The sequence below is a fragment of the Octopus bimaculoides genome, chromosome 10, assembly GCF_001194135.2.
Source record: "Octopus bimaculoides isolate UCB-OBI-ISO-001 chromosome 10, ASM119413v2, whole genome shotgun sequence".
In the NCBI taxonomy this organism is placed as follows: Eukaryota; Metazoa; Mollusca; class Cephalopoda; order Octopoda; family Octopodidae; genus Octopus; species Octopus bimaculoides.
Genome location: NC_068990.1, coordinates 7,212,627 through 7,235,299, shown reverse-complemented (window position 1 = coordinate 7,235,299; position 22,673 = coordinate 7,212,627). Strand labels below are relative to the sequence as shown.

Sequence of the window (22,673 nt, the reverse complement as noted above, 5' to 3'; positions counted from 1 at the left end):
TGTGTGTGTGTGTGTGAATCTGTCAATGTGTGTGTGTATGGAAATGATTGTACAAATGTCTTATAGAAAACATTCATTAAAATATAAAATATTAAAATGTAACATTAAATATAGAAGCATAAAAATATATAAAAGTAGACTGAAACCTAAAATGATTTATTGATTTTGATTTTAGAATAAAAGTAAATTCAATATTTGTTGATATTCTACTTTATTTATTTTATCCTAATGGAGAATTGTCATTGACGATATTCTACTTTATTTATTTTATCCTAATGGAGAATTGTCATTGGCATGTCTCTGAAAATATATGGTGCTGTTGTTGTTATTGGTTGTGTGGAAAGGTTTATGAGTCTTACTTCGTTATCAGAACAGCAAGCGTGGATCTGACAAAGATATACGATTCTCAGTGGCTCAGTCAATTAAGCTATAAATAGGGACTAAACTACATCTATAAGCAGTAAAACAACCCATTATTAATCACAAGGATCTGTCTCTGGCTCACTGAATGTTAAACAGATGGGAGACAGTCTCCTTTGGTTAGGCCAGTATTATGCTACCTACACTGATAAAGGATGAAACTAGGTGTTTAGAATAAATATCTGATAAGTAGTAAGCTAGTAATTTCAGTAGGAGGGGATAAGTTGATTAGATTGATCCCAATGCTCAACTGGTATTTATTTTATTGACCCCCAAAAGACGTAAGTGATGTCGACCTTGGTGGAATTTAAGCTCAGAATGCAAAGACAGTTGAAATGTCTCTAAGCATTTTGCCTGGCATGCTATCAATTCTGCCAGCTCACCGCCTAATTAGTAAGAAATATTAAAATGTTAATGATACCGTAGGTTGACTGATCTCAATATAATTAAAAAAGAGGATAGAATGGCAGAACTAATAGAGCATGAAATTAAATACCTCGAATTATATAAAATGATTTCTTCATGATCTGAATTCAAATACTGTTCAAGTCTAACCATTCATTTTTCTGAAGGTGAATAAAAATGACTACCAGATATGAAATAAGATTGATTAATTCCTCTATAAATTAACAAATTTTATGATAAATCATTTACTAATGTTACAAATCATTCACATTTTATGATTAATTATTATCATGACTAGATTGCTAGATTAATGATGATAATAATTTCACAAAACTTAGCTTCAATTTCCATCACAGAGATCTTTTCTTTTTATGTTTCTGGGTAAATGTCTACATCAGTGATTCTCAACCATTTTTTTTGCATTTGGAATCCTTTGATTCCTATTTTAACACTACTGAATCTCTGTAGCCATTCAATATATATATATTTATTTAAAAAATCCTAGTGCATATGTTTATAATTAAATATCCTTAGGGGTTATATAAAAAAATTAAAATATTTTGTGTATTGTAGAAATAAAAGCAATTTATTGCACATACATTTTAACAACAAAATGCTGACTCATAAGGACTAGTTTCCTGGTTTCTATGGTGTGTATATTCCTCACCTGGACAGGACACTGGTCAGCTGCAGGATTACTCATTTTTGCCAGCTGAGTGAAGTGGAGCAACAGGAAATGAAGTGTTTTACTCAAGAACACAACACATTGCCCGGTCCAGGAATAGAAACCACAATCTTAGGATTATGAGTTCATCACCTTAGCCAGTAAGCCTCATACCCCCACTCCACATTATAAGGTTTTGTGCTAAGGCAAGAGGAACACAACTTCATCCAGGATATGAAATTCATGCTTCTACAAAAGATCAACATTGGACACTTGATTGCAAAGATGATGCACTAGTTGAGGAAGAAGAAATAGGGCAGGACTAAAAGAAAAGAAAAAAAACACACTCAGAAATTGGAATGTTGGTGACGACCATACCCATGGCCTATCCTACCAAGAAAACCAACATTTCTAGATGTTGGATCATTTTTGTAATATTCAATGCTATAAATACTCATAGATGCCTTTCGGTGCACCAGGTTCCAATGTGAGGAGTGACATTTGAACAGAAATGTGGGATATTTCAACCTAACTTAGATGGTAGTTGCTCACCTGAGGGGATGGAAACTTCTTGTTTCTAGTGATTTGTATTATGTATATCTTTCTTAAGGCGGTGAGCTGGCAGAAATGTTAGCATGTCGGGTGAAATGCTTAGCAGTATTTTGCCTCTCTTTACATTCTGAGTTCAAATTCCACCAAGGTTGACTTTGCCTTTCATCCTTTCGAGGTCAATAAATTAAGTACCAGTTGTGTACTGAGGTCAATCTAATCGACTGGCCCCATCCCCTAAAATTTCAGGCCTTTTGTCTAGAGTAAAAAAGATTATGTACATCTATCTATCTCATTTAATTTTATTGTGATTATATGGAGTACATTTTTTGTTGATCCTACCTGTAACGGAACAGTAAACTTTGTATATCGAAATGTATGTACATACCTACATATGTTCATACATGTATATGTATATCATTATATCTTTTTGATAATTTTTTTTTTTTTGCTTGTTTCAGCCTTTGGACTAAAATCATGGTGGGGTAACACTATGAAGTGTTTGGTTGAACTAATTGACCCCAGAACTTACTTTATCAAGTACAGTACTTATTCTATTTGGACTCTTTCACCAAACCACTAACGTACAGGGACATAACCAAACCAATATCATTTGTCAAGCAGTAATGGAGAACAAACATACCACAAAGACATACACACACATAGATACACACACACACACACACACACACACACACGCACATGACAAGTTTCTTTCATTTGCTATCTACTAAATTCATTCACAAAGGTTTGGTCAGCCTGAGGCTATAGTAGAAAACACTTGCCCAAGGTGCTGTGCAATGAGACTGACCCCAAGATCACTATGCTGTAAAACGACTGTCCCACAACTTATTTTATATAAATCTGAGTTGTTCATCCTCACATATTTCATAATACTTTTGTACAGTTTTATAGCTTGCATGAATGGGTCTTAAAGGTAAACAAAAGAATACATCAGCAGCAGCCACCACAACTACCATCTTCCCCAGGGACATATCTTTCAGATCTCTCAAACAAGTTAAGAATTTTATCATATTTAACTCAATGAACAGTTTTACTTTTTTGAGCTATTTTGCACATGAGATTTCGAAATGTGTGAATGTATCTATTCCAGTACCTGGGGTGGATGAAGGCTCTTAAACATTTTTTTAGTTTTTTTCCAAACCAGTTTCTTGTGTTTGCAATACATTCATTAGAGCTCCCAGTATTAGAGAAACAGTAAGAGATACTAACAACAAAAGGTGTAGCACTTGATACACAATAGAATAGAAGTGTTTGAAATAATCTTTGAGTATACAAAAACATATTTTAAAAAAGATAAACAAAATTCAGTAAAAGATAAACAAAATTCAGAAAAAGATAAATAGAGAAAAAAAATAACATGAAACAAACAGATACATTTGTAACCACAAACTGTCACGATTTGGTATCTGAAGGTGAAAATTAGCACGATATAAACAAAAGTAACAACAACACACATGTTTTGACAAAAAAAAAGAAAGAAAAATTTTTAAACCAAAAAAAATGTAAGGTTTGTTTTTAGACAAATGTTTTTTCTCTTATCTCTCCACATACTTATAGAGAATAGCTGCAACAAAAAGCAGTATTGCTCTCATAAGACAGGCTAAAACAAATAGAAAATGACGAAGACTACCAACATAAACAAAAATGTGAACAAAATTATTATACAAGAAACAAATATTCTAAGAGAGCAAAAGGATATTCTATCGACAATGACACTTGTATGAACAATTCTGGTGATTCTTTCCTTTTCCTTTTAGTAACAACAAAACTTGTGCACACACACACACACACATATGGAAACAAACACAAGCTTTGCTAAATGAAAATAATGGTAGAGATTTGAGCAGAGTAAGTTTCCTGTTCTGCATAAAACTTTCAACAGAAAAGCTTTAAAATATGCAACACTTAGAGGCAAAAATGAGCACTTTTCTGTCTGAAGCTGTCACACGAGCACAAGAAAGAAAGAATGTGACATACCTTTACATTGCAGAAATCACAGAAGCTTCTTAAGTGCCATTCAATAACGATTAGAAGCAGATAACTTTACTGATGCGCGGAATGAGAGGACAATATGCTCTTTCATGCCCCCAACACAAGGCATAAGGGAGCATATGGTACTGAGTTATTTTTATAATTGAAAACAGTACAGAGGAAAGCTCAGTTAGGGAATTACACACCTACCAATAAACAAATACCACAGTATTTAGGACAAAGAAACATGAAGGCCACAACAAAAGATATTGGTGACAACTATGACCTTGTTCACAGTCACTTTTATAATACAAAATGAGCATGTGTCCAGCATTGATATGAGCTTTAGGGATCTGCAGTCAAACAAGATCTCTGTGAACATACTACAACACCTCGTGACCCTACCAAGACCAGAAAACAATTCTAGAGTTGTATTTCTCTCAGCACCATTATTGGAACTGAGAGAAGTACATTGCAACTGGCTGGTTATTTAAGAGCTTTCTGTCCGGAAGGGCTAAAAGAGGAAAAGCAACAACAAACTCAGTACCCCATGGATAGTGCAGTTCTTCAGGCCCCACTAGACACAGCTTTGGATGCATTGAAGGATACTTCATCCTCGGTTCGTGGATTTGATCTTGGGGATGAGAAACTCCTCCCCAACCAGAACAAGTATCAACACCCTATCATCTTGAGATAATGAATAAGAGATAGAATGTGAGAAAAGGTGGGATACAACTAGAAATAGTGGAAAAGGCAAGAAAAGTAAAATGAAAACAACAAAAAATAAAAAAAGAATACACCTCAAGATAAAGCAAGGAAAATGTCTATGGATGTATCCCTCTTTCTATCCCTATGATGAATTGAAGTTCACAGTTTTTTTACAAAACAAATGAAGAGCTGAAAGAACTACTAAACAACCTCAAGGATGAATTGAGGAAGAGGAGATCGGCTGAGGAGTACCTCATGGCAGACACAAAACTCTTACAACCACTCTGTCAACTCTTAATGTATACCTTCATAACGAATATGGGGAATTTCTTACCTAGTCTACTACTGATGATGCTCACAATTATCCTCAGATATAGCAATTTCAATGAGTGAAAGTTAAGTCAGTATCTCAGAGTGCTCTGGTTCAATCTAGCCAGTCCATTCTCCAAAAATAATCTTCCTGTTTTTTTTTTTTCTTTCAAATTAAATTATCTTGTTTAGCTACTGTGTTTTATATAACTTCATAAATTTATTTATTCTGTGTTTTAATGATGTTTTTATGCTCTTACCTATTCCTTTCTTTTTAAATAACTTTGTCAAAGCTATCCTTGTAGCCCTTGTTTTTATCATTTATTGTATATGATCAAGCGAGCGAGGCAAGAAGGACCGTAGCCAATGACCAAAGCTCTTTAGGACTGTCTCACTGGTTTGATTTTTGTTCACCTTCCTTAGGATTCCTGTAGTTCCTGATAATCTGATTTTCTGTAATGACTGTTTGAACTTCAATCCAGTCTCTCCCCAAAAAGTATTCTTTTTCTTTGTGACAGAACCAAGAGTTTTCACAACCACTGTCGTAATTTCAACATCTTTCATGCTTCAAACTATTGCAACTTCTCTTTTCAAATCTTAGTATTTTTCAATCTTGTTCTTTCTCAGGCACTCTGTTGTCACTTGTATTTCTACGTTTCTTTTTCATTGATGACAACAATATGTAGTCTTCTTACAGTGAATGTTAAAATCTTATAACTTTGCATGTTCATTTTTTTCATGTACATTAAGTTGTTTTTACCATAGTTTCCATTGAATATGCACACAATGTTATACTTAGTTTTGTATTCACTTTGTGCAAATTTACTGTATTCATTAATGATTTCACATCTTTCATCACAAAGTCTATTTAAGGGTGATTTAACCATGTTATCAACATGACATTTCACATAGTTTGTTTAAGTGTTTTAATCTTGAGCTGTACAGATTAAAACTTCAGTTTCAACTGTTAAACTAAAATTTTGCACCCACTCTCAAGACCCTTGTTTATCCATGTCATTGCTTATATCTTTCAGAATCTGTTCATTTGTTTTCCATTCCAGTAGTCCCACTTATCTTCATTCTGATCCTCTTATATTAATCTTTATCAATGTAGTCTGCAATCTGAGAGAGAGAACCATTGTTGACTGGTATAAAAACCAACCAACAACAGTTCTAAACTAATAACTACATAACATCTGGATTATTCTTTCACCTCCTCAAAACTTATGAAATCCTTAATCTTTTCTGGGCAGATAAAACTTGTTAATGTTACTTTTCAGGTGGACTATTCCATTCCTTGACACTGATTTCTGTCTTTTAGTATCTAACTTCTCAAGTTCTTTATTTTACTTAAATATTCCTGTTCGATACCCCATTCACAATACTCTCCACATGTTCCTTCCATTTAATTTTTACTTTAACCCTTCATTTCAAGATTCACGCCACAAAAACAATAACAATGACAACAATAGTAACACAGTTTTTCAACGTATATACATTTGTAAACATCATGTAAAACAAGAAAGTCCTTAGCTTGAATAGATTATCTGTCTAAGATTTTTTCCAAAAGAGTGAGAGGAGAAAGTCAATGTGCATATGTCTTTGTGTATCCTCTGACAGACATACATGTGCACATACATACAACACTGGGACTGATCATAGACCAAAACCTGGTCATTAGCTAAATCTAAAAACACTGCATTCAAAATTAAATTCACAACTACATCGCACGTTCATCATCATCATCATCATTTAATGTCCATTGTCCATGCTGGCATGTGTTGGATAGTTTGACTGGGCTGGGACGCTGGAAGGCTGCACCAGGATCCAGTCTGAATTGGCATGGTTTTCTACGGCTGGATGCCCCCTCCTAACGCCAACCACTCTGAGAGTGTAATGGGTGATTTTGTGTACCACCAGTTCTGGTGCCATTTGTGCGACACCAGTATCTGCCACGACTGCGATTTTGCTCAGCTTGATGGGTCTTCTTCTCAAGCATGACATACTGCCAAAGGTCTTGGTCATTATCCCCGTGAGGCCCAACACTTGAAAGGAACTCGGCTACTTTGCCTCCACGAGGCCCAACACTTGAAAGGAACTCGGCTACTTTGCCTCCACGAGGCCCAACACTTGAAAGGAACTCGGCTACTTTGCCTCCATGAGGCCCAACACTCGAAAGGAACTCGGCCACATCATCTCTGTGAGGCCTGCTCGAAAGGAACATTATGTACACTAAAACCAATATGCACCACCAGTTTAGAGTGGATATGTATATATGCATATACAGTACATGAATGCACATACAGCACAATACATGTTTACTTATCTGAACCAGGTTATTATTGCAATGGAGATGTTGAAAGAGAGAAGCTTTTGTGTATGGTATTTTGCTGCTACCAAATGTACCCAATCTACTTAATAAGTGTACTGAGTACTCATTTACACTAGGAGCCTACTTACAACTGATAAGAAAACTTCCATTTTTAATTATCCTTTGTCCCTTTCTGTTAATTTGTTTTCAAATTTCATTTTGTTTTGCATTATAAGACTCATGACATACACAGTACCCTAACACTTTTGTCCATCTATCAACATTTTCCTCTCTTGCTCTGATCATTCTATCTTTTCTTCCTCCATCTTTTCTTCTCTCTCTCTCTCTCCCTCTCTGCCTTTCTCCTATGTTCTCTCTGCTATTTAGTATTTCTATCCCTGCTGCTTATTATTTTTCTGTCTCTGATCTTATTTCAATGTGGATTGACATGGGACTAAACAGCAACATCAATACAATTATCAAGAACAATATGTTCCACCACTACCAACACCAACAATACCCCTGCCACCACTACCAACAATACCCTTGCCACCACCACCATCATCAACCCCAAAATCAATACAACCAACACCACCATTACTGCTCACCCACCAAATTTCGAATAACCAACTGGCAACAATAGTAATAGTATCAGCATTATTCAATGTCTATAGCTACATTTGTTGTGTCAATACAACAGTGTTTGTATGTGTTAGTAAATGTGTGAGAGAGAGAGAGAAAGAAAGAGAAAGAGAGAGAAGATTGTGGAGTTTTTAGGGCTTAACTCAGAAGTGCAACAAGTGAAGTGTACAGGAACCTGGTAATTCGTCAATGAACTGAATTCTACAGTACTTCCCCCCACCTCACTCCCTCACACTTTCATCTTCTCATGTCCATTCTTACATCCATAAATAAGACAATTTTCCTCTCTCACGAAATGGGTTTTTATTGGTGCTATTATTTTTTTACTACATATTTATTGTTGATCTCTGCCGCTATTGAATATACCTAAAATTCAAGAAGTCACGAAAGACATCATCAAGTGGAACTGAAGGCTGTAGTGCAAAAAGGAATCATAAAGAGTTAATAAACTTGATGTTTTAGAAAGGGTTGATGTGAGATTTAAAAAATCAGCCACATTGTGAAACATTGCAGTTTGTAATGTCAACACTGGAAACAAAATGTGATAACAATGAGGAAATTGAGTCAATTGCTCAAGAAGTTACTACTTTAAACTTATTGGATTTTATTTTTTCATAAATCTAATTCTCTGTTTAAGATAGAACAATTTTGGAGTGTATGATCAAGAATTAGATTCGAAGTAATGTACTGATAAGCATGATGGTAATTTTAAAAAGCCGAAAGTTTATAGGATAATTTGCAAACAAAATAGTGAAATTTCTGATAAAAATTCTTTGTTTAGTAAAGGAGGTTTGGAAAGTTTAAGAAGTGCTTGAATATGTCCAACATAAAAAGATTGGTGAGGCTACCAGTGGTGAAACAGAAGCTGCTAGTAATTATCCTGAGCACTGAAAATATAAATGTTAATACTGACAAAACTTCACTCTTTTTCACAATCATCAGAGTGCAAAGCACGCACCATGAACGCAGGCTTGTGAGATGGCTGTGATTTGAAAACGGTTTTGAATAGGAACCAGAAAGAGGAATATGAACATGCAATGAGTATGTGCACACTGGATTCGTAAAATAGAAGAGACAAATAAAAATGCAATGTGCATGTCAAAATAAAACAGAAGAGAAGAATAACTAGAATTTCTATTTCTCAAGGATAAAAGTCAACTTCAGAGTTTAAAATTTCCAAAAAATCATTTAGTGCTTCTTGGAGGAAATGCTGCTAGTGATATGAGAATCTTAGGGAACAAAGTTTAATTTATCTCTAATTTGGCATTCAAATAAGACATGAATAGCAAAGAGACTTTTCAAAGAGTAGTTTACAAACATTTTTGTCTTGCTGTGAAAAGGTGATATTTCCAAACAAAGTATTGCTCCATTTAAACAATGCAGCCAGCCACCAAGTGAGCTTTCTGATAATGTGAGAGAGGAATTTATCTCCAAGAATAAAAATGGATCAAGGTGTACTAGCTAACTTCAAGTTGTATTGTCTGAGAACTTTCAAAAAACTTATGAAAACAATTGATAAGGAGAATAAGCCTACAGGAAGAGACTTCTGGAAGAAGTTCAACATAATGGTGCTACAAAAAATGTATCACAAGGTGGCATCTGTGGCTTTACAAGTTTTCTAAAAGCAGAAAGTCTACACTAAAATCAGAAAGATATTTGACACTTGAAAATTATGTAGGCTTTCACAAAGTCATAGAGGATTATTTGGTTCAGTTGCTAATGTGCTACAGAGAAATCTCATCTAACAAGAAGCTAATGCTTTCGAACAAAACTGAGCTGAAAATATAGGTAAGAATATGGAAATTCCGCCTACTGTACTAAAATCGACTGCAACGAATATTCTGAATGAGTTGGCACTTATATAGCAAGGTCAGCAGGTATTTTTTGTTGATAACAACCCTAATAGCATAAAAATTACATGAGAAATTTACAATGAGCTCAGTTCCTACACTCAACTGTACAAAGAGATGATGCTCCATATACATCAAATAATGGTGGATAAGTTCTTTACCCTCAGTTAGATGTTGATGATGATGATGAACTATAAGATAGAAGAGAGTGTCCTTCATCCTGCCAGTAGCTCTCATTCTACCATCACCCTTCTCTCAGTGATCAACATATATTTTGGTAAAAGCATTCCCAACTACCATTATACCATTTATATATATTCTTAACATATTTCTCTTTAAATGCTTATGTGTAAACATATAGTACCATGTATGTGAAGCACTTGTTATTTCCAAGCATAAAAGTGATTACGTTGCTTGTTTATTTTTTTTTTTTGTGTTTTTTTTTTTTTGAATAGTAGGTGTAGGAATACATTATCACTTTATAACATAAAAATCAGTGGAAAAACGAGTTTTGCATTAAAGGATTTCAGGTTACGGCAATTTTTTTACAGATGCATCACTCTGGTAACAGGAGATTCCTCTGTGTGTGTGTGTGTGTGTGTGTGCGTGTATAAATACATACATATGTATATACATATATATACACATACACATATATATATACATACACACACACACATATATATATATATGTATGCATATATATATATATATATATATATATATATATATATATATATATATATATATATATATATATATATATATATATATTGCTTTTATTGGCAATGAAAGAATTATTTTTGCCTGCGACATACATTTGAAGTACTGTTTTGTCTCAAATATAAACAAGCAACACAGAGTAGCAACAACTCAAGAAGAATGGCATTCATTCAATATGTGGATTCATATAACTTTGAACGACAGGCTATGCAAATTCCTTGGGTGTTTCTGATTTTACATAATATACATAAGAAAAAGAAACTGTGCTCATGACTATTGCATTGTGTAATGAAATGTCTTATATCACAATGTGTCTTCAGCTGTTTGCATTGGAGGCATTAAGAAGAGTTTGGGGAAGTGGTATAAAATCTTACCTAATTCAACAGTAGAAAATTCTGATAACTAGTATATCCAGTCTGTCAAAAAAATCACAGTATTTTAACAGAAATAAGCTGAAACTTGTATTTAATAAATGCTTCAACATATTATACATCATATATTGTATATAAACTTATTATAACAATCATATACTGCCAGGTTAGGTTCTGACCAAAGTGTATTTACCAAAAGTTGTATATTTTATCAATAGTCAATGGAACATGCATTCCACACAATATAATATAAATATAATCATGATGTCCTATATGTATAAAGTTATGGTGAAACATAAATATCACACTATACAAATTATATTTAATATGTTCATTGATTTTGTACAGTTTCCATATAAATTATATTATAATTATGATCTACTGAAATATTTATATTTGCAACACACAACACAGTTTATTGCAGAAGACAAGTGTTATGATATGGTGTTTTCCACAGTGATAATGTGTGGTCCCTGTTGTGACTGAAGCTGTTGTACCTACTTTAGAAGGCATGATATTTTCTTGGTATCAGATACAGTGCATCTCTTCAACACCAGAATCGTAATACACCACATCGTGTATTGCATTATAACTTTGGTAAGTTGAACTATGAACTTTTACACTTCTTTTTTCCCCTTCCTTTTCATCTCCTTATTCTTTTACTCCCTACCTCTATGTTGTCATCTTATTAATATATACCATTCTCATTTTCCATTTCTTTTCTTCCCTATTTGTTTCTGATGACAGAATATCCTATACTAGGGAATATCCCAGAAACAGTTGTAAGATTTTGGGCCTTCGTGCCGGTGGCACGTAAAAGCACTCACTACACTCTCTGAGCGGTCGGCGTTAGGAAGGGCATCCAGCTGTAGAAACTCTGCCAAATCAGATTGGAGCCTGGTGTAGCCATCTGGTTTTCACCAGTCCTCAGTCAAATCGTCCAACCCATGCTAGCATGGAAAGCGGACGTTAAATGATGATGATGATGATGAGGAATTATAAAATGTATATGACTTGAGATGTTTACCTTGCCTGTCCTGTTTAAGAATTATATATATATACATATATATATATATATATATATATATATATATATATATATATATATTTATATATATAAGTATATAAGACTACAGAACCCTTCCACCCTGCTGACATGAATCAGAGACAAGCGAGGGCAAGATATCCAGTATTAATGTGGGTAATAGGCTCAGAAATGTGGGAGCACCATGATTTCAAGTGCAGCAAAAGACCCCTAAAATTTTCATTGCCATTCACTGTGTATCTGGTTTTATATCTAAATGCCCTTCTCCCAAGGACAGGTTTTAAAAAGGGCTCATGGGTATGCATCCACTCCCAGTGGACTTCCAGCACCCCAGACACCAATCTGGAATTTCTAAGGGTCTGTGCTATAGCTTGATAGTTCTTGAACCTACATTGGGTTCCTCTGTCCTTTTGAGAGGTCATGTTTTTAGTCTTTCTGGGTTTTTAACAGCCCTCCTCATCAGGCAAACCTTGTGGGTTGCCAATTTTGTCACCAACAACCCAACCACGCAACAGATTGTACTGGATTCCATGTTGCCAGTAGCACTCAAGTGACACCTCACAGGTGACCTCACATACAGACATATATACATATGCTAATGTGTGTGTGTGTGTGTGTGTGTGTGTTTGTGTGTGTTTTACTCATGTGTTATGCTTAGGAATATGCCATGAGAATATCTCTTTGTATGCGTACACATGTCCCTTTTGATATGTTTATTTGTGTGAGTGATAAATGTCTAAGTCAAGTGAGTATATGTTTCTGTTTCTGAGATCTTTTGCATGTGCGTATGTGTGTGTCCTGCTGCAACATGCCAGCTTCCTTTCCTTTTACCATCATTCCCTTTTCTTTTCAACTCCCTTTCACCTTCTTTCTGTCATTTGCTTTTATTTCTCCAGCTTTCTATCAGTTTTCTCTCTTACTTCTGTTTCCCTTTCTCCTGCTATAATACTTTAGTGAAACACAAATGAAATAAATATATATACATATAGGAAGTGCCACTCCCTAACTGTAGTAGGAACCTGTGGAAGAGGTAGCCCCAGGAAGCATGACCTTCGAACATTGAGCCTCACAGAGGCAATCACAGGAGACTGGGACATTTGGAGATATGCTGTGATTGAGAAGACCCAGCAACTAAAGTGAGATCGCAGCCATGCATGTCCGGCCCTGTTAAGAATACCCTTGAAGCGTTGGGCAACGTGATATGCTTGAGAAGACCTGTTGAGTCAAGTAAAACCAATATCGTAGCTGTGGCCAGTGCCCACTGACTGGCTCCTGTGCCTGTGGTACATAAAAAGCATCAACCGAGCGTGGCCGATGCCAGTACTCCCTGACTGGCTCTTGTACTAGTGGCGCATAAAATGCACAATCTGAACATGATTGATGGCAGGCCCGCCCGACTGGCTCCCATGCCAGTGGCATGTAAAAAGCACTCACTAAGCTCTCAGAGTGGTTGGTGTTAGGAAGGGCATCCAGCTGCAAAAACATTGCTGAATCAGATTGGAGCCTGGTGCAGCAGCTGGCTCTCTAGACCTCGGCCAAACCATCCAACCCATGCCAGTATGGAAAATGGACGTGAAACAATGATGATGATGATGATGATGATAGGCACAGGAGTGGCTGTGTAGTAAGTGGCTTGCTTACCAACCATATAGTTCCAGGTTCAGTCCCACTGCATGGCACCTTGGGCAAGTGTCTTCTACTATAGCCTCAGGCCGACCAAATCCTTCTGAGTGGATTTGGTAGAAGGAAACTGAAAAATGCCCATCGTGTGTGTGTGTGTGTGTGTGTGTGTGTGTGTGTGGGTGTGTGCATGCGTGTGTGTGTGCATGTGTATGTGTCTGTATTTGTACCCCCACTATCGCTTGACAACCGATGTTGGTTTGTAACTTAGTGGTTCAGCAAAAGAGATCATTAGTATAATACTGGGATTACAAAGAATAAGCCATAGGGTTGATTTGTTCAACTAAAGGTGGTGCTCCAGCATGGCCGCAGTCAAATTACTAAAACAAATAAAAGAATATCAAGACACACCAATGTTTATTATAGTAGATACCAACGAAGTATAGCTACAGATGTGCATTTTCTTACAAATTGTTAAACAAACGCAGCTTATGCATAGTTGGTTATGAAAGAATTGAGGTGGGAGGATGATGGTGACAACGATGACAGTGATTATATGAGGAGAATAAAGAAAAGTAAACCAAACCTGCTTCGTAAGCTGTTCTTCACAAAGTTTGTATAAGGTGAAAAACTTTTGAGCGAGTAGAATATTCTGCTGGAAACCACAGCTTGCCATTTTTACTCTCATTATTATTCCACGATCTGGAACCATCATTGCAACAGTACGGAAATTGATTTTTAAGTTCTCAGGCAACTCTTGGCGTCCTGCATACCCAGGATTCTAAGGAGAAAATTAGAATTATATATGACTGTTGCCTACTGTAAAGGAAGTAATAAAATTGCATTCATAAGATAATATTCATCTCAATCATGAACAAAGCATCTGATTAACAAACACACATCAATCTTTTCAATAATAAATCAGAAAATAGACCAGAAATAAAGTAAAATCCTTTATTTCCTGAGTATTCAGAATTAATTAATGGTTAGCGGTTACACGAAAAACTACATAATAAATTTGAATTACAACTTTTCCGAATAGTTAATGTGTCTCAATAGACATGAAATACAATGTGGTATTATAAGACATAACTAAAGAAAACCATTAGAGTTTTTTTATTACAATTTACAAAGGGAAACAAATAATGCAATAGGTGTAGTGCAAATATAACACATTGGCAAAAGTGCATAAATGCTATAATAGTTGTATATAACAGAGAAGAAAAGAGCCGTCTCTCTCTCTACAAGTCTACTGCTTCTAATGTTTCTAGTGATGGTGTTTCAAAACACACACACTTATCCATTAAGTCCACCATTGCTTTGAGGCAACCTGGCTTACTTAATGTTACTTCTACCACTGCATGGTACCTTGGGCAAGTGTTTCAACTATAGCCTCAGGCCAACCAAAGCCTTGTAAGTAGATTTGGTAGACAGAAACTGGAAGAAGCCCATTGTATATATGTATATATATATATGTATATATATATATATATATATATATATATATATATATATATATATATATATATATATATATATATATATATATATATATTTATACATATATATGTATATATATATATTTATACATATATCCATGTGTGTGTATCTTTGTGTCTCTGCTTGTCCCCCATCACCACTTGACAACCAATGCCGGTGTGTTTATGTCCTCGTAACTTAGCAGTTTGGCAAAAGAGACCCATAGAATAAGTACTAGGCTTTAAAAAATGTCCTGGGAGCTTTCCTGATGTCTCACAGTTGTCAGATACCATCTCCCCAATATTCAGCAATAAATCCAAACTGATATCTTTCAAATTGAATGGAATACATTTCAGGTCCTCATGACAAATTGTTGAGGGCCTGGCTAAACTGTTCCAGCCACACTGTGTGAATCAGACTGACTTTTAATTTCATCTGCCTCATCATCGTCTCATCATCAGTATTTAGGATACCTCAGTTCCTTATGTAGCACAATATTTGCATCTTTAAGCAGACTCATAGCTTGCCATGTTTCCTCCCATTGAGAAAAGATTAATTAAACCAGTCGGTTTGCTTGTGCTTGGGAAGTCCTCATTGAGGCAGGAGCTGCTTCATAGATTGCTTCGTGTATCTGTGTGCATTAAGCATCGTCTTATAAAGTATCAACTAATGGAATATCAAGCAGCATTTTTAATTAGCCGGTAAACATTGCACTTTAAAGTTCGAAAAAAAGTAAACCAAGTTCATTCCAATCAAGCATGCTTGATTACTTTTTATCACATACAGTATCAACATGACTGACACCTGCTATTTTAGCTCAGTGCACAACTTGAGAAGTGTGAACAGCTATCAATTCTTCATAAGCCATTTCACTATTAGGAATAGCAGTAGTTTTGTCTTTGCCAGTGAAAGTTAAATATAGTGGGATAATTGAGATAATTAAAATACAAAAGTGAAGGTAAGTGGATATGAGTTGAATGCAAGAAATGAGAAGTGCTTTTCAGCCAGATTCCTTACACACTAATAACACAGGGGTCCAATTTTTTTTAATGCAATTAGCAAGTGTATCTTCAGCAGAAAAAATGGATAGAAGGAGTAATTGAGGCAGTCATGATATGTGATAGAATAATTAACATCTAATTAATGATAGATAATATGACATCATCCATGATGTTTAGCTATACTTATGATTAAAGAAAACAACTTACAAGAGGTAGAAAGAAGAGACAGAAGTTAAGAGAGCTCACAGTCATATAAAATTTCTAGCTGTCCCTACATGATACCTATCGATATAAAGATAAATTTACGCTAATGGATCAGCAAAATGGTCTGGTTCTGTGACAATGTCACCATAGTTATTTAAAAGGTTATATTGTGAAGTATCCCAAGGAGTGCACTAGTGTGCATGAGGATTATAACCATGTAATTAAATGTGAGCACCTTTAATTTTGTTACCTCATTTTTATTCTTATTCATTGATCTCTTATTAATCTTCTAATGTTTCTAAATATGTTTATATTTCATAATAACTTCTGAATAAGTAACTATTTGTCTTCACTTGAACACTTAATAAAAACAGTCCAATACATTTTATTATTCACTGAGGTAGGAAATAATAATTTACAATGATTTGTTTTTGATAATATTCTCTGATAAATAACCTATCAATTTCATTTCTCATTATACATATTTCCAATCCTTATTCCTCTCCCTTCCTCTTTACGGTGGATAACACTTCAAAATATGTACATATATAGTTTTAGATTGTGTATAGGCACACACACACACACATGTACACATACACACACACATAATGTATATATAATAAATATATTTTGGAGGGTTGAGATATTACTGAATGAATAATTTCCCATCATTTCTCAAAACCTTTGAACAAGATATAACAAAATCACTTTTCAATACAATACCTAAATTATTTAAAGTTTGATGAACAATGTTATTAAAAGTTAAATATCCTTGCTAGGTATATCAAGCAATACGTCTGATATAATCTGCAAGAACTAAATAAACCAGAATTCCAATGATTTGTTCAACTGTGACATACACAAAAAATTTATTTAAAGCCTAATACTATATTTAATTAAATATATTTATGCTATACATATATACTTATTACATTCATGATATTATGATATCATTAGTAAATCAGTACAACAATAAAATACAATAAAGCAAAGAAAACAATATACAGTAATGGTATAATATAAATCTAAGATGTGACATTTTACACTAACACTATAAAATAAATTCTATTAAAAATAGAATGGACAGATTGTAGATAAACACAATTATCACTAATCAAACAAGTACATTTAAAATTATGTGTACTTGTGTGTTTGTTTTTATAATTAAAATAATTTAACATGTATGTAAATAATTCTGTCAGTTGTCTTTTCTTAGAAAGTAATGTCTCACAATTTTCGGTATTAATACTAAGTTAAAAGGAACTAAGATCATAAATCAGATTTATGAAGAATTAAATGTGACATTAAGTGACCAAACATCAGTAAAATGTTACATATTTTATGGGCAAATGTCTGTTAAAATACAACAAGCAATAGGCACAGTTTTATTTGTCCACTCTATGAATATAACCAAAGTCGTAAAGGTGAATTTTTATTTACTTCTCTTTCAATAAAAAGTCAGCTTTGAAGTAAGATTGGCTTATCACCTCTGCAGGATAATATAAATATTAAAAACTACACCTTTTGCCAAAAGGTGTGACCAACATATTTTACAGATTTTCAGCTATTTAGTATAACAAATAAGCAGTAAAAATGTTATCGTTACAGTTATTTGGAAGAGAACGTTTTTTTCAGAAGTTGTTGCAAACATTTGTAGTTAACTTTCAATGAAAATTTTTACAATTATTGGTATTGAAATAAGAAAAACTAATGTAAACTACTAATTATTACCACACAGCCATGTATGCGTGTGGCTGTGTTGTGAAAAGCTTGCTTCCCAACAACATGGTTCTATGTTCAGTCCTACTGTGTTGCACCTTGGGCAACTGTCTTCTGCTATAGCCTCAGGCCAACCAAAGCCTTGTGTGAGTAGATTTGGTAGACAGAAACTGAAAGAAACACACACACACACATATATATGTATATACACATGGATATATCTATGTGTGTGTGTCTGTGTTTTTCCCCCTCCCCCATCACTGCCAGACAACCAGAGTTGGTGTGTTTACTTCCCCATAACTTAGCACTTTGGCAAAAGAGACCCACAGATAAGTACTAAGCTTTCAAAACAAATAAGTCCTGGGGGTCAATTTGTTCAACTAAGAAACCCTTCAAGGTGGTGCTCCAGCATGGCCACAGTCAAATGACAAACAAATAAAAGAATAAAAGAATAAATAAAAATGAAAAAACAAAACAAAAATTGTATATAATACATAAGAAAGCTGTTGATGTTGAAATTAAAGTTAACACTGGTTAGTGAATCCAATCAAAAGTTTATTATAGCCTTAGCCTTTTTCCTTAGTTTACTTTTTGAGTCAATCACACAAGAGTTTAAGACCAGATATTAATGATGTACTCTCATTACTGGTGATAAAAAATTAGCATCATCAACGAAAGGGTCTAGACGGCTCTGCATTCAAGAAGGATATGAAAGATAACATTTCATAATGGGTGCATTAACTGTTGTACAAGAGGGGCAAACTTTTGGCAGATTCATGTGTCATTTATATGAATGAGATGAATTGGAATTGCTAACAGAATGTAAAAACCATCAACTAAAGAGTATAGAGCGATGTGATTATATGGATGAATGGAAGTAATAAATCAATTTTGTTATATTATTGTTTAGGGTTGGAAATAGGCAGAAGAATTTTAGATAATGGTTGCCACAGTTGACAATAAATGGCTTCTCTTGCTATATGAATAACAAATTATGTAAGTGGAGGTCAAAACAATAACCACAAAAATGCTTCGTTGTCGATATCTATAACAGATAACACAAGTTTATTTTAATGGTTTAAGAAGGAACCGTCACTGTTCCACACAAAGATTTCCTTCGCAAATACAAGCATTATGCTATACACATAGCTAGAATGCTGAGGTTGGCGAAAAGATGTAATAAAAACTTTACAAATATTCACACAAATTACATTACCACCAAATGGATTTGCAGAAAGTGATTAAAAGTCCAGCATGATGTAAAATGCTTTTAGCAACATAACAATTTATGTGAATGAGAATATAAAGAAAGAAAAATGTTTTAATCACTTGCAAAAATATTCTTGCATTAACTGTACATATTTCAAACTTAACATTCATTTAATCTTCGTAATTTAAGCTTGTGTTGTTTTCAACACAGAGATAGATATATGCTATAACAGTTTGTGGTTGGGAACTTAAATGGCAGTTTATGATGTTCATAAATAATGCTGAATATATGAAACATAAGCAACGTGACAACATTTAGTAGCACAATCTGAAAATTTGTTCTTATAGATGTTTTATTACTTATTTGTTAGAAGATATAAATATAGATACAAGACACTAGAAATATAAGAAGTATCTTTTCCTTTTACTTCAAAAAAAAAAACTGAAAAACAAAAAACAAAACAAAAAAAAAGCAATTGAATTGACAAACTGTAATTTGTTAAGGATATGAAATAACTTTCGAGAGTGGCTGAGCTTCATAAAACAAAGCATTGTTAATAGTGTACAACCATCTTGACTTCCTTTACAGAAATAATAAGAAAAGCTAAATAAATTCTTAAATTTTCTTCTTTATTCTTGAAAACACACAAAATGGAATCTCCCTTTTGGGGGGATACTGTGAACAAGACAAGAAGCTTCAGGGACATTATGAACTGGATATAGTAATTAACCCTTTGGCATTTAATCCAGCCATATCCATCCCAAATATTCTACTTGTTTCATGTTCAAGCTGGTCAGATCTGACCTCTCACACCTACCCAGCATTTATCATTCTAAACATTAATTACATTAGCGAAACCTCAATGCTACAAGAAAATGTATGACCAATACAAAATAATGTGAATAAATAAGCATTATATTTGACAGAGTAATCTGAATGCTAAAGGGTTAAAGACTTCTAACAAATATTCCATTGGAAGTGTGTTTGAATCAATGAGTAAAAGAAATGTTCTCTCTCTCCTCACAATACGCACACATATGTACACATACACCACAAGCATTTTTAAACTTTTAGTTAATACGATCTGCTGGAGGCGTAATGGCCCAGTGGTTAGGGCAGCAGACTCGCGGTCATAGGATCGCCGTTTTGATTCCCAGACCGGGCATTGTGAGTGTTTATTGAGCGAAAACACCTAAAGCTCCACAAGGCTCCGGCAGGGGATGGTGGAAAACCCTGCTGTACTCTTCCACCACAACTTTCTCTCACTCTTACTTTTGTTTCTGCTGTGCCTGTAATTCAAAGGGCCAGCCTTGTCACACTGTGTCACGCTGAATATCCCCGAGAACTACGTTAAGGGTACACGTGTCTGTGGAGTGCTCAGCCACTTGCACGTTAATTTCACGAGCAGGCTGTTACGTTGATCATATCAACTGGAACCCTCGATGTCGTAAGCGATGGAGTGCCAACACACAATACGATCTGCTAAAAAAGCAAGTTTTCGCTCAATAAACACTCACAACGCCCGGTCTGGGAATCGAAACCGCGATCCTATGACTGCGAGTCTGCTGCCCTAACCATTGGGCCATTGCGCCTCCACACCAGGCAAGAATAAATTATAGTTAACCTTAAATTCAATGACCTAAAAAATGCAGAATCGACCTAAGTATACATGTAATGTATTTTCTATCAGAAATACAATATAACAGTAAAATTTACCATGGTGATAAAAAGCCCAAATTCTGGATCCATATCAACAGTAGTTCCATCAGTAAAGATAAAAGTTGGCTTTCTTTCTTTCTTGCATGTAAGGACAATAGCGATTTGTTGAGCAGCAACAGACAGTACAGGTAACTCAATTCTGTTGAACTCATCAAAACAGCCCCATGAGCCAGACTGTGACAAACCTGCAAAGCAATAAACAAACTGTAATTAAATTCTCATTGAATTAACTTAAAGAAATATAAAAACAGAATGTGACATGCTGGAAATATATTTTCTTCAGTGGGATATACTAACACTCCACAAAACTTTATGTTTCAAAGAAAGACAAATCTAGCTCAGTACTGACAGGTCTAATAGACCTGTCGTTATCAAAATATATTTTCATTGATAATGAAAACTAGAATGCTGCTGGATGTTTCATTTTATGTCAATAGAAAGAATATTCTCCACAGCAACACCAACAGTTACAAGTTCATTTCTCAAGCAGGAATTTTAACATAGTTACACCTTCAACAATGTTCAATACATGTGTTTTATAAAGGCAGTGAGCTGGCAGAATTATTAGCACACCGGGCGAAATGCTGAGTGGTATTTCATCTGTCTTTACATTCAAATTCCGCCGAGGTCAACTTTGCCTTTCATCCTTTTGGGGTCGATAAATTAAATACCAGTTGTGTACTGGGGTAGATCTAATCGACTGGCCCCCTCCCCAAAAATTTCGGGCTTTGTGCCAAGAGTAGAAAAGAATACATAGAGTTTTATATATAGTTAAAATATATAATTTCTAGGCATTTTCTGAACTATAAAAAAAATATTAAATACAGTTTAAGATTAACCTAATGGGCTTTTTTTCAATATTTTGTCTCCGATAGTAATCATTTATTTCAAATTATTCTCCTCTGTAACAACTTAGAGAATTATTTCCTGGAATTAAAAATACAAAGTGAAGCAAATTTTAACAACTGAAATAATATTCTTATGACCCACCTTTATAAATTCTTCCAAGTCCTCTGTAATCCATTTGATCTGAGCAGTTAAATATGACAACATATTTACCGAGGCATCTACCCATATCTTTTGTTGTTTCAGTTTTGCCAGTTCCGGCTGGCCCAGCTGGAGCACCACCAAGTGACATTCCAAGCGCTTGAGCAAGACTTATATAACATCTATAGTGTGAAATAAACAAACAAACAAATAAATAAGCTAATACAATCACCACAAATGCAAATATGATTTTAAAACTTCCAAGACAATGAATTGGTTACTGAAAAATACTAGTCTAACTCAGAAAAAAATATTTACTAATTGTTTCTATATTGACTTGCAGCAAGAAATGTATAAAAAATATTTCATTTTGATGTTGTTTTTTTTTTTTTTTGCCTTGTTAATTCTTTCCCACTAAAAATGTACTATGCTATTCAGAAGAATGACATACCAAAATAACTATGGTAATATCTCTACCATGAAATTTTGGAGATAGAAAAAAATATTTTACTGAGTTGATTTCACCTTGAAGGGAAAAAGAAAAATCCAGAATGTTTCAGACACTTGTTTTGTATCAAAGAGAAAGAATATAGTTTCAAAAGTGTTGGTAAGAAATTAATAAAAGAAAAGGAGGGACATACAGGAGTAGATGTGGAGAAAGAAGGAGAAAGGACAGAGTGTGATGATGAAAATAGCATAGAGGTGTATGGCATAGGCAAAAGTATAATGTGATGCAGTATAC

General features: G+C 34.5%; 1 protein-coding gene across 1 annotated transcript in view; it reads right to left on the bottom strand.

The window, feature by feature from the left end:
• LOC106871452 (dynein axonemal heavy chain 5) overlaps nucleotides 1–22,673 on the bottom strand; it is a 358,231-nt gene that overhangs the window by 127,548 nt on the left and 208,010 nt on the right. The window contains exons 39-41 of the mRNA XM_014917924.2: nucleotides 21,935–22,113; nucleotides 20,942–21,129; nucleotides 14,199–14,393 (exon numbers count right to left, since the gene is read on the bottom strand). Coding sequence (XP_014773410.1) covers nucleotides 14,199–14,393; nucleotides 20,942–21,129; nucleotides 21,935–22,113 — 562 coding nt within the window. The remainder of the gene's footprint in view (nucleotides 1–14,198; nucleotides 14,394–20,941; nucleotides 21,130–21,934; nucleotides 22,114–22,673) is intronic.